This window comes from Prionailurus bengalensis, chromosome C1 (assembly GCF_016509475.1).
Source record: "Prionailurus bengalensis isolate Pbe53 chromosome C1, Fcat_Pben_1.1_paternal_pri, whole genome shotgun sequence".
In the NCBI taxonomy this organism is placed as follows: Eukaryota; Metazoa; Chordata; class Mammalia; order Carnivora; family Felidae; genus Prionailurus; species Prionailurus bengalensis.
Window position 1 is genome coordinate 70,852,231 of NC_057345.1, and position 13,541 is coordinate 70,865,771.

General features: G+C 36.5%; 1 protein-coding gene across 5 annotated transcripts in view; it reads right to left on the reverse strand.

Moving 5' to 3' along the window:
* The window catches only part of TTLL7 (tubulin tyrosine ligase like 7), a 144,814-nt gene that overhangs the window by 13,062 nt on the left and 118,211 nt on the right, over positions 1-13,541 (reverse strand). For 4 of the 5 annotated variants that reach the window (XM_043575426.1, XM_043575423.1, XM_043575425.1 and 1 more), the window contains one exon: positions 2,561-2,734. In XM_043575426.1, the coding sequence (XP_043431361.1) occupies positions 2,561-2,734 (174 nt within the window). Of the gene's footprint in view, positions 1-2,266; positions 2,470-2,560; positions 2,735-13,541 lie in introns of all 5 variants that reach the window. The other variant, XR_006296630.1, reaches the window with a different exon arrangement.

Genomic DNA, 13,541 nt, shown 5'->3' on the forward strand with positions numbered 1-13,541 from the left:
TAATAAGTATAAGTTAAGTGACTTCTACATATAAAGTAAAATGCTATAGGTTCTTAATTGACAAGGGAAAGAAGATACGGCTAGTTGTCACATGTTTTTAAATTAATGTGACACTGACTTGGGTTTTAATAGCTAGATATTAAGAGGACAGGTTCATTTCTCTTCCCTCCTTGTGGTTTCCAAGTAGAAGAATTTCCACCAAATTTCTGACCTTTTCCCAGAAGTGAGTTATCTGATTTTCAGGTTTAAAGTTTATTTATTTATTTTGAGAGAGAGAGAGAGAGAGAGGGAGGGGTTGAGAGAGAGAGAGACAGAGAATCCCAAGCAGGCTCTGCACTGTCAGCACAAAGCTCAATGTGGGGCTTAATCTCACAAATTGTGAGATCATGACCTGAGCTGAAATCAAGAGTTGGACGCCTAATTGACTGAGCCACCCAGGGGTCCGTGATTTTCAGGTTTAAAAGAAGGAACCAGGTATGCTTGGCTTGGCCCCCTTCTCTTGTTGGATTAGTCTATCTGCAGAAAGGGTGAATCCTTATTTGTTCTTTAGCCAACACCAACAGAACTAGACTTTATGGGGTAGTGTGGAAGGTTTGGGTTGATCCAGCTCTGCTTATGACTGAATCAGTACATTTAATTCTCAAAGTCAATTTTAGAGAACTCACTTGGATCAAATCTATACCATGCCCTTTAATGTAGCTTTACTCAGTAACAAAGTCACATTCTGATGATCACCTGTCTGATTCCTACATTTCTCTCTCAAATGGTTCTGAACTTGGGCAGAAATAGAGGGTGTGTGTACTAATATCCATCCCCCAAAATGCTTATAATCACCATACTTGGGTTATAGTGAGCATTTATCAGAAGTCCAGAACTCAAGGTTCCAGAGTCAAGAATATCTCTTCTGACCACCAAAAGGGGGAGAAAATAAAAAGGCCTGAACCAGCTGCAAGGTGTAACTTCTTCCTCCAGAATGACCTCATTCTATTTTTGGCTGTCTACAAAAGTTATAAGATCCCTCAACAGAAAATGGGTTACAAAATCTGTAATTGCAAGTGTGACATTAAAGATTTTGAAACCATGCTTCCTAGACTGGAACTTAAGATTTTTCTGATCATCCTTCCAGAGTATCACTCTTTAAAATGAAGCCTCTTCATTTATATATTGTAATATTTCAATGATGACCATCATTCTTTCAAACCATATGAAAATACCAATGAAAGTAATATAAGTTGTAGTTCAATAATTTGCTTCAAACCATTAAACTGTAGAATATTGTTTTGATATTTACATATTTCAAATATTAATGGCTAGCTTTATCTTTACCATTGTTCTAATCAAGCAGCTTCTAAAGGTAATGCAACAGTCAGAATCCAATGCAAAGATTAAAAATACATCTTTCAATACTTTTTGTTAAATATATTCCAAGCCATTCTGCTGTTGTAAGTCAGTTTATAGAAAGTTAGCTTTATTATATTCTCTGTGATTTTTATAATAAACAGATTAATTTCTAGGTATTTCAAAAAGAAAATCCAAGCTATGGTGGTTCTATTTTCCTCATTGCCTATTCAACTGTTAGTTGAATACTATCATCTTTTGACTATCATTTAGTTTTTCAAAGTCATGGTTTATTCTTCTTTCTTTCTTTCTTTCTTTCTTTCTTTCTTTCTTTCTTTTTAACGTTTTATTTATTTTTGAGACAGGGAGAGACAGAGCATGAACAGGGGAGGGTCAGCGAGAGGGAGACACAGAATCTGAAATAGGCTCCAGGCTCTGAGCTGTCAGCACAGAGCCCGACACGGGGCTCGAACTCACGGACCGCGAGATCATGACCTGAGCCGAAGTTGGCCGCTTAACCGACTGAGCCACCCAGGCGCCCCTGGTTTATTCTCTTCTATCTTGAGTAGTACTTCAATGTATATATACTAAAAATGAAGTCGCATATCCATCTTTAATTCTAATGGGAACTATGATTGTACAGAAAAATCTTAAAATGTACTTCTTTTTTACTCTGTGTATTTTTGCAGCTTAAAAACAACATTATTTTTTATGATTTGGAAAACTACCTATTTTAACTGGACAATATTTATTAAAATTCAGTTTTTAAATGGAACTTAACAAAATTCACCTCCCATAGATTTGTTTGGTGATGAAAGGAGTAGTGGAGGCATACTGAACAACAAAAATTAAACTAAAGGCATCTTCCCAACTTATCAGGCTGATGGATAAATCTGAAATATCCTTATTGGAGCAAAAAGTTAATTACCATTTTTTGGATGCTTTTACTTGGCTTTTGAAAGCAAAAGTATATAAACCAAATAATCTCATTTCCATGTAGGTTATTTCTGTCACCTTCAGGTTTGTGGCTGTTGTCCTTGTTTGGTCCTTCAAAGGTAAAGACTGTGCAAATTAAAAGTCTTTTGTAGATAATAGCGGGTATGAATTTTTGGTCTTTAGCTTTTTCTCTAGCTATATAAATGAAAAGAGACTTTCAATTGCAAACTGCATTGTGGCATTACTTTATATAAAACTCACAGGGTGTAGAAATGTAAACAAGTACCTGGAGTTACTCCAATCAGTACCAGGGCCTGACAGTGATCCTCTTGTGTCAGTTGCATACTTGTAAACCACTAGCAGGCACTGTTTACAAAGCTCAACCAGGCGCTGGCAACATTGGAGCTGCAAAGGAGTCACCACCTCCGGGCTTTTACTGAAAATACTCTCCCAAGAGGATCTGTGGGCATGGAAACAGACATGACCTCATGTGGCTGTTAAAAAAGGCAACCAGCTTTATCACTTACCTAGCAACAAACCAATAAGGAAAAGTAGAAGTGGCCTCAGAGAACATGTGAAGTGACTGCAGGTGGTTGAAAGGTATAAAATAAATATATATTTGAAAATTAATCTTTATATTAAAAAACACAACATAGAATTCATATGCTATCTGTCTCTAAAGACTTTACTGATACCAACTGTGGGTAGCTATCAGCATGGCTTCCCAACACCTCCTAAAATTTTCCATTACTCTATATTAAAGTATATGTGAAATATCGAGCTTATTTCTCAAAAGTTAGGTATTCTAAAACTTTAAGCTTTCTAAAGTCCTTGTTATCTTTACCTTTATATTAAAAATAATCCCAAGATCTGAGGAGTTAAAATGGTGGAATAGTAAGGGGACCCTATACTTGTCTCTTCCCTTGAACATAGCTAGACCAACATCAAACCATTCTGAACACCTAGGAAGTAGATCTGAGGATTAACAGAACAATCCACATAATTTGAGACACAGAGGAAGGCAGAGGCAGGTACTTGGTGCAGACAGGTGAACTGGGGTAGAGAAAAGCTGAGGTGAAAGACAGAGGTGGCTGCAGGGAGAGAGCAGCACTCGGGTTTGCATAAGAAAACACTCCCCCTGAAAGCAGCTAGAGAGAAAGAGTGAAAACACACACAGGGGACTGCACAAGAAAATGGTTCCCCAAAACCCCTGGAGGTGGGGGGAAGGAGAGGGTTTCAATACCGCCAGTTTTTTTATTAAACAGCTGAGCATAGAGTCTGAAGTTTCAGAGATCAGACTCTGGTGTTGTCTGGGCCCCAGGAGCAGGCAACTGGCCTGAGGATCCCCTAGGTCCCATAGGGAGAAATGGTTCCTCTGTTTGGAGTACATTTGGTAGAGGTGATACAACCTCTCTCTGGGTAAAAGACAAGGTGGGCACCATCAAGCTGCCACCGATATAGGAAGAAAGATGCCAGTTGAGGCCAGCAAATCCTGGAGCCAGCTGTGTGTTGTGATTTACCATAAACTCTGAGTACTGCCACTGCACGGTGGCATGACCATTTCCTGGGACAAGCCGGCCACAGGGCAGTGAGATCCTCCCCCAGAAGATCACTGAGGGTCTGAACTGTAAAGGTCTCTGAAGTGTGGGGTTTTGAAACACAGCTGTGCCTGAGATAAAACTCTGGAGAGAGGCACTGTTTGATAGGTGGACAGCTCAGACACAGACAGGGGTAAGGCAGGGAGCTGATGGAAGCAGTGGACACAGGAAGGGTGGCTGATCATGCATCTGTGAGGGTGCAAACTTCCCTCCCTGGAGACTAGAGAGTGGGGTGAAGCCATTTATGATTATTAGCCCACCAACACTGATCCACCCCAATGAGCTAAGCAGTGCCTCCAAGTGGAGAATAGAACCATTACACAAAGGCCCCCTTGTGCCCTCCAGGCACATCTCCATTAGGACAAGTTGGCCTGAGAATCTGAGCAGCAGACCCCTCTCCCAGAAGCCCAGCACAAATCCTTTCCCTGAGTTTAGCCTACCATAGACTACTGCAAAGTTTCAGCTCTAGGGGAAACCTGATCTAGTTTCATTTGGTTTTTTTGTTAGTTGGCTCATTTTGTTGTTGGTGCCTCTGTTTTTGTTGTGTTTTTCTTCTCTTTTGTTTCTTGGATGCAGAATGGACACTTTATTTATTTATTTTTTTAATTTTTAATTTTTTTCTCTCTTCTTTTTTTCTTTTCACTTTTTCCTATCAAGCTTCTCTTAACTAGCAGACCAAAATACACCTAGGATCTAGCTTCCTTTATTTGATTTTTAAAAATTTTTAAACTTTTATTCCATTCTATTATTATTGTTGTTGTTGTTTTCTTCCTCCAAAATGACAAGATGGAGAAAGTCACCTCAAAAGAAAGAACAGAAGGAAATGATGGCCAGGGATTTAATCAATGCAGATATAAGTAAGATGTCTGAACTAGAATTTAAAACAATGATTGGAAGGATACTAGCTGGGCTTGAAAAAAGCATTGAAGACACCAGAGAATCTCTTTCTGCAGAGACAAAAGAACTAAATTCTAGTCAGGCTGAAGTTAAAAATGTTATCACTGAGATGCCAACCCAGTGGAAGACATAAAAACGAGGATGGATAAGGCAGAGAAGCAAATAAGCGATACAGAAGATAAAAATTATGGAAAATAATGAAGCTGAAAAGAAGAGGGAAACAAAGGCCAGGGATCACAAAGGCAGACTTAGGAAACTCAGCAATTTATTAAAACATAATAACATTTGTATCATAGGAGTCCCAGAAGATGAAGAGAAAGAAAAAGGGAAAGAAGGTTTATTTGAGCAAATTATAGCTGAAAACTTCCCTAATCTGGGAAAGGACACAGACATCAAAATCCAAGAAGCACAGAGAACTCCCATTAAATTGAAAAAAAGTTAGCCATCACCAAGCTATATAGTCAAATTCACAAAATAAACAGACAAGGAAAGAATCCTGAAAGAAGCAAGGGAAAAAAAGTCCTTAACCTACAAGTCCTTAACCTGAAAACAGATCAGGTTAACAGCAGATCTGTCCATAGAAACCTGGCAGGCCAGAAAGGAGTGGCAAGATATATCCAATGTGCCTAATGGAAAAAATATACACTCAAGAATACACTATCCAGCAAGGCTGTCACCCAAAACAGAAGGAGAGATAAAGAGTTTTCTAGACAAACAAAAACTAAAGGAGTTTGTGACCATTAAACCAGCCCTATGAGAAATTTTAAGAGGGACTCTGAGGGGGAGTGAGGGGAAGACCAAAAGCACAGAGATTAGAAAGGACCAGAGAGCGTCACCAGGTAACACAATGGCACTCAATTCATATCTTTCAATGAACACTCTGAATATAAATGAACTAAATGCTCTAATCCAAACACATAAGGTATCAGAATGGATAAAAAATGAGATCCACCTATATGCTGCATACAAGAGCATTTTAGAGCTAAAGACACATGCAGATTGAAAGTGAGGGGATGAAGAACCATCTATCATGCTCCTGGATGTCCAAAGAAAGGCAAAATAGCCATACTTAATCAGACAAGCTCGATTTTAAAACAAAGACTGTAATAAGAAATGAAGAAGGGCATTATATCATAATGGCCCTATCCATCAAGGAGATCTGACAATTGTAAATATTTATGCCCCCGACCTGGAAGAACCAAATATATAAATCAGTTAATGATGAAAATAAGGAAAGTCATTGATAACAATACCATAATTATAAGAGACTTTAATACCCCACTTACAACAATGGACAGATCACCTCACCAAAGCAGAAAATCGACAAGGAAACAATGGCTTTGAATGACACAACGGACCAGATGGACTTACCAGATACATTCAGAACATTTCATCCTAAAGCAGCAGAATACACATTCTTCTCCAGTGCACATGAAACACTGTCCAGAATAGATCATATAGTGGGTCACAAATCAGCCCTCAACAGGTACAAAAAGATGGAGATCATACCATGCATATTTTCAGATCACAATGCTATGAAACTTGAAATCAACCACAAGAAAAAATTTGGAAAGCCCTCAAATACATGGAAGTTAAAGAACATTCTATAAAGAATGAATGGGTTAACCAGGAAATTAAAGAAATATAAAAATACAAATGAAAATGAAAACATGGCAGTCCAAATCTTTTGGGATACAGCAAAGACAGTCTTAAGAGAAGAGTACACTGTAATTCAGGCCTATCTAAGAAGCAAGAAAGGTCCCAAATACACAACCTAACCTTACACCTAAAGGAGCTAGAAAAAGAACAGCAAATAAAGCCTAAAGCCAGCAGAAGAAGGGAAATAATAAAGATTAGAGCAGAAATAAATGATATAGAAACAAACAAACAAAAACAGTAGAACAAATCAATGAAACTAAAAGCTAGTTTTTTTAAAGAATAAACAAAATTGATAACCCCCTAGTCAGACTTATCAAAAACTAAAGAAAGAGGAACCAAATAGATAAAATCATGAATGCAAGAGGAACCAATGCCACAGAAATACAAACAATTGTAAGAGAATATTATGAAAAATTATATGTAAACAAACTGGGCAATCTGGAAGAAATGGACAAATTCCTAGAAACACACTACCAAAACTGAAACAGGAAGAAACAGAAAATTTGAACAGGTCCATAACTGGCAAAGAATTTGAATCAGTAAATCAACAAGAGGGGCGCCTGGGTGGCTCAAGTCAGTTGAGCATCTGACTTTGGCTCAGGTCATGATCTCGCACTCCATGAGTTCAGGCCCCGCATCGGGCTCTGTGCTGACAACTCAGAGCCTGAAGCCTGCTTTGAATTCTGGGTCTCCCTCTCTCTATACCCCTCCCCCCACTCATGCGCTCTCTCTCTCTCTCTCTCTCTCTCTCTCTCTCTCTCTCTCTATCAAAAATAAATAAACATTAAAAAAAAATTTTTTTTTTTTTTTAAATCTCCCAATGAGAGTCCTGGGCCAGATGGCTTCCCAGGGGAATTCTACCAGACATTTAATGAAGAGTAAATACATATTCTTCTCAAACTTTTCCAAAAAATAGAAATGGAAAGAAATCTTCCAAACTCCTTCTACAAAGCTAGCATTATCTTGAATGCAAAATCAAAGACCCCACTAAAAAGGGGAATTACCGGCCAATATCCCTGAAGAACATGGATGCAAAAATTCCCAACAAAATATTAGCAAATCAAATTCAATAGTACATTATAAGAATTATTCACCGTGATCAAGGGGGATTTATTCATGGGCTGTATGACTGGTTCAATATTCACAAATCAGTCAATGTGATACACCACATTAATAAAAGAAATGATAAGAACCATACGATCCTGTCAATAGATGCAGAAAAAGCATTTGACAAAATACAGCATCCATTCTTGATAAAAACCCTCAATAAATTAGGGATAGATGGAACATAATTCAACATCATAAAGGCCATATACAAAAGAACCACTGCTAATATCATTGTCAACGGGGAAAAACTGAGAGTCTTTCCCCTATGGTCAGGAACAAGTATGTCCACTATCATCATTACTATTTAACACAGTACTGGCATCACACAACAAAAAGAAATAAAAGCATCCAAATAAGCAAGGAAGAAGTCAAACTTTCACTATTTGCAGACAACATGATACTCTATGCAGAAAACCTGAAAGTTCAACTGCAAAAAAAAGTGCTAGAACGAAAACAAGAATTCAGTAAAGTTGCAGGATATAAAATCAAGGTGAATAAATCTGTTACATTTTTATACAATGTATAAAATATTGTATAATATATATACATATATATAATATATACATATATAATATATACATATGTATATAATATATACATATATACACATATATATATTATATATACATATATATATTATATATACATATATATTATAATAATGTATAAAATATTGTATACAATATTTGTTATACAATAACAAAGCAGCAGAAAAAGAAATCAAGGAATTGATCTCATTTGTAATTGCACCAAAAACAATAGATACCTAGGAATATATCTAACTACAGAGATAAAAGATCTATACTCTGAAAACCACAGAACACACATAAAAGAAATTGAAGAAGCATTCTTCAAAAAAATGGAAAAGCATTCCATAGTCATGGATTGGAAGAACAAATATTGTTAAAATGTCTATACTACCCAAAGCAATCTACCCATTAAAAAAAATTTTTTTTTTTTAGTGTTTATTTATCATTGGGAGACAGAGAGAGACAGAGCATGAGCATGAAAGGGGCAGAGAGAGGGGGAGACACAGAATCCAAAGCAGGCTCCAGGCTCTGAGCTGTCAGCACAGAGCCCGACATGGAGCTCGAACCCATAAACCCCGAGATCATAACCTGAGCCTAAGTCAGGTGCTTAACCGACTGAGCCACCCAGGCACCCATCAATCTACCCATTTAATGCAATCCCTATCAGAATACCACCAGCATTTTTCACTGAGTTGGAACAAACAGTCCTAAAATTTGTATGGAACCAGAAAAGACCCCAAATAACCAAATGTTGAAAACAACCAAAAACCAAAAAACTTGAGGAATCACAATTCCGAATTTCAAGCTATATTACAAAGCTGCAGTCATCAAGACAATATGGTACTGGCACAAAAACAGACACATAGGTCAATGGAACAGAACAGAAACTATATGGTGAACTAATCTTTGACAAAGTTGGACAGAATATCCAATGGAAAAAAAGACAGTCTTTTCAACAAATGGCGTCGGGAAAACTGGACGACAACATGCAGAAGAATGAAACTGTACCACTTTCTCACACCATACACAAAAATAAATTCAAAATGGAAGAAAGACCTAAATGTGAGTCAGGAAACCATCAAAGTCCTAGAGGAGAAAACAGGCAACAACCTCTTTGACCTCGGCTGCAGCAACTTCTTACTAGACAGGTTGCTGAAGGCAAGGGAAACAACAACAAACACGAACTACTTGAGTCTTCATCAAGGTAAAAAGCTTTTGCACAGTGAAAGAAACAATCAACAAAATTAAAAGACAGCCCAAAGAATGGGGGAAGATATCTGCAAACAAAATATCTGATAAAGGGTTAGTATCCAAAATCTATAAAGAACTTATCAAACTCAACACCCAAAAAACAAATAACCCAGTTAAGAAATGGGCACAAGACATGAATAGACACTTTCTCAAAGAAGACATCCAGATGACTAACAGACACATGAAAAGATAGTCAAGATCACTCATCATCAGGGAAACACAAATCAAAACCATGATGATATACCACCTCACATCTGTTAGAATGGCTAAAATTAACAACACAAGAAACTACAGGTGTGGGAAAGGATGCAGAGAAAGGGAAATCCTCTTGCAGTGCTGGTGGGAATGCAAACTTGTGCAGCCACTCTGGAGAGTAGTATGGAGATTCTTCAAGAAACTAAAAATAGAACTACCCTAGGATCCAGCAATTGCACTATTAGGTACTTTCCCAGAGAATACAAAAATACATATTTAAAGGGGTACATGCACTCCAATGTTGATAGCAGCATTATCAACAATAGCCAAATGTCCATCAATTGATGAACTGAGGAATGGATAAACAAGATGTGATATATATATACATACATATATGTATATGGAATATTACATATACATACATATATATAATGGAATATTACTCAGATATCAAAATGAAAGAAATCTTGCTATTGGCAATGACATGGATAGAGCTAGAATGTATTATGTTAAGTGAAATAAGTCAATCAGAGAAAGACAAATTTCATTCATATGTGGAACTTAAGAGACAAAACATATGAACATATGAGAAGGGGAGGTGGGAAGAGAGGGAAACAAACCACAAGAGATTTTTAATGACGGAGAACAAACTATGTGTTGATGGGGGGAGGTGGGTGGGGCATGGGCCAGAAAGGTGATGGGTACTAAGGAGAGCACTTGTGATGAGCACTGGGTGTTGTATGTAAGTGATGAATCACTGAATTCTACTCCTGAAACCAATATTGCACTGTATGCTAACTAAAATTTATTTTTTTTAAAAAGGGGGAAAAAATAAAAGATGAAAAAATAGAAAAAAATAATGATCCCACAAAAGAATTTAAAATTTGCTGTGATTTCATTTGTGGTCTCTGTGCTAGGAACATGTAAATTAATCCTTTGACTATGACCACTCCTTTCAAAACCCTTTCAGATGTAATTATATATCCATGATATTTCTAGAGCTCAGTTTCTCTATTCTAGAAGTAATGTTATCTCAATGAATACTGCCTGACTGAAATCTTAAACATAGTGTTCTTCCTCCTTTCATGCACTCAACTTATACCAAAGCAGGCAGTAGTACACACTTCTTGGTAAACTTAATGTGTGTGTGTGTGTGTGTGTGTGTGTGTGTGTGTGTCTATGCACACGCAGGTACACAAATATATATAAATATACTTACAATTCTAAATTTACCATGGTGATCCCAATCAGGAAACACCTCATCACCCACCCCCACCACCACAGAGAGAGAGACACAGAGAGAGAGAGAAAGAGATTTATTTCCTTAGTGTAAATGAAACTCTTTTTAAGTCTCAAGGGGAAAGTTTTATTTGAGACTTGGTAATGGTTCAGGTCTCGTTTTACATAAACCAACTCGCTTAACCCTCAGAGAAAGAAAACAGTAGATTTTCAGAAAGAAAAAAATATTAAGGAAAATATTTTTCTGAAGAAATTTACTTCCCAGTGGGAAATTCAAAGACTCCATTTTCAATTTTCTGTGGATATTTGATATCTTTGGAATTTTTAAAAATGCTTTAAAAACTCAGAAAGGCATTTTTTTAGCAGAAAGGCTACTGTTTATTTTTTCGGGAGAAATGTGGTCCTAAAAAGATAGCATGTCATCAGTGAATGACAGGTTTTCTTAAAAGGAATGAGATTCAAATGAATAGACTGAAAGGAATAAATTTTCTTCCATATTCTGAGATGTTCAGGACTAAATATAATACTGTTTTTATTATTTTAAGAAAGTTATTGCATTCAAGAAGCAGTAATGTGCTAGCTAAATTAACTTCTAAAATAAGCTTTAATTTATTACTAAATATAAGAAAAACTAGATATAACATACATGTTTGTATATACCCATATATACCTGTGTGTGTGTGTGTGTGCAACTGACTTAACCTAATTTGATCAAGAAAAATATTGGAGAATACCAATTAATTAGAGAATGTGCTTATAATTAATATGTCTTAATTTCAAAGTCCTACATGTTTAGGCCCAGATAAATAAAAATTTCATATAAATACAAATACATTCAGGAAAACATCCTGTGTTACGACTGTATGCTTAGGACTTTTCTCTCCACTGAAACTGAGTATTGCTACATCCTCTTCTCTTAATTTGGATATATTTTTATTTTGATCCTTTGGAGCCATTTGATTAGATCCACTATCAAGTTACAAACATCATGGCAATTTTTCTTTTCCTGATTTGGAGTATAGAGAGGTAAGAAAAGAACAAATAAAATGGAAGCAAGGTAAAAAGAGCTTTTTCTATAACACTCGAATTTGATGGAACAGTCTGAATATTATATAAGTTATATCACCAGCTCTGCTCAATCTCTCATTCTTCCTTAAATATTTAAAATAAATATGTGGATCAAAGTCTTTTACCAATTTTTGTTGTGTATGTTCACCACCACAGGCCAAAGACCACATTCTACTCTATTAATTCATAGTTAAGTGTCAGCGCACCAGTGTTCATAAAGAAAAAAAGAAAATGGATAGGAATTGCTTCATTTGGTACTAGGCTAACTTTCTCTGCACAAAGGAAACCTATCTTTCAAACTGAGTATGTTAGAACTATGTCCCCCACCTCCTATCCACTACACCTGGCATATAGAGGCATATAGAAATAAGAAGGTGAAAGGATGTAAAAATAACTTATAATACCAGTTCCGTTTTAAAGAACCCAAGGTCTTATCTGCCTTTTTTCTGTATCTAACTTCCAAAAAACAGAAGAGCCAAAATCCATAAATTGAAAAAGAAAAATTAATTGGTTAAAAATTTGTTTGGTACTCCCTAATGCTCAGAGATACATAACAGGAAACAACTTTAAAAACCATTTTTAGTAATATAACAATAAGATACAGAATAGTGAATACTTCTGGCAATAAAGGGGAGGTATTAATGAAATCCAGAGACTTGAAAAGCCTCTAATTATCCAGCAATCCAATATTTTTCACCAACTTTCTCATCAAAATATTTAATAAAGTAGTTATCTAAAAAGTAAAACTGATTCATCTTTTTTCTCCTTCTCTAATAGAAGTCAGAATGGATGACTGAGTGGACCAAAGTTAAGTAGCAGAAAGGAGAAAGGAAAATAAAAACAAAACAAAACAAAAACTGGCCTATACCAACGGAATAAACAGCAACAATTGAGCTGAAAAGTACTAACAACAACACATCCAATTGAAAGTGATATGAGAACAGGAAGATTCATGTCATTTTTAGTCTATATGTTATGCATATATTTTTAAGTAGGCATATAATTCAGCCTGAAAGCAGACTGCTTAGAATACTCCTTATCATTTCTTCTTGCCTGAAGATTCTAAGAGAAAAAGCTTTTCCATGAAAAACTTCCACTAGAAAATGCCTTTGGCTAACAGGTCCAAACAGATTCTCTTTCTTTGGGGTATACAGATCATAGTTTTGAGTGGAGAAAAGGCTTTTCCAAACAATACATTTCTTCTCCCATACCTCCCCCTGCCTCCTCTTTTTTGTTTTACCTGTAAAACTATTCTTCCTCTTCCTACAAGTCTCAGCTGAAATGTTACATCCTTTGGCTACCTTTCATGAGCTCTCAGACCTGAGTTTGAGTCCACAGCACCAAGACTTCCTCTATCCCAGCAAAACATGGCAGATAATTTTATTTATGAAAATTCTAAGAGCTATTCCCCTACAGAGAACACATTCAGAATGTGGGGCATCATGTGATAACAAGAGAAGGTTCCATGTAACAACAAGGGTCACTGAGCATGGGCTTTAGCAGCCTGGAAAAGTAAGAAAGAGGGATAAGGGTGTTTTCTATTTGGTGCATCAGTAAAACTTCTGGGCCAACTCTAGGGAAACCTGCCACAAAGGTTCCTATGATATTCTTTGATGTGTCTGGATGTGGACAGGGAGTGGTTTATTTATTTTGCTTTGTGATTGGGGTGTTGATGGGCAGAGGAAAGAATCAAGGTGGCCCAGACTTATTTGAATTATATTTT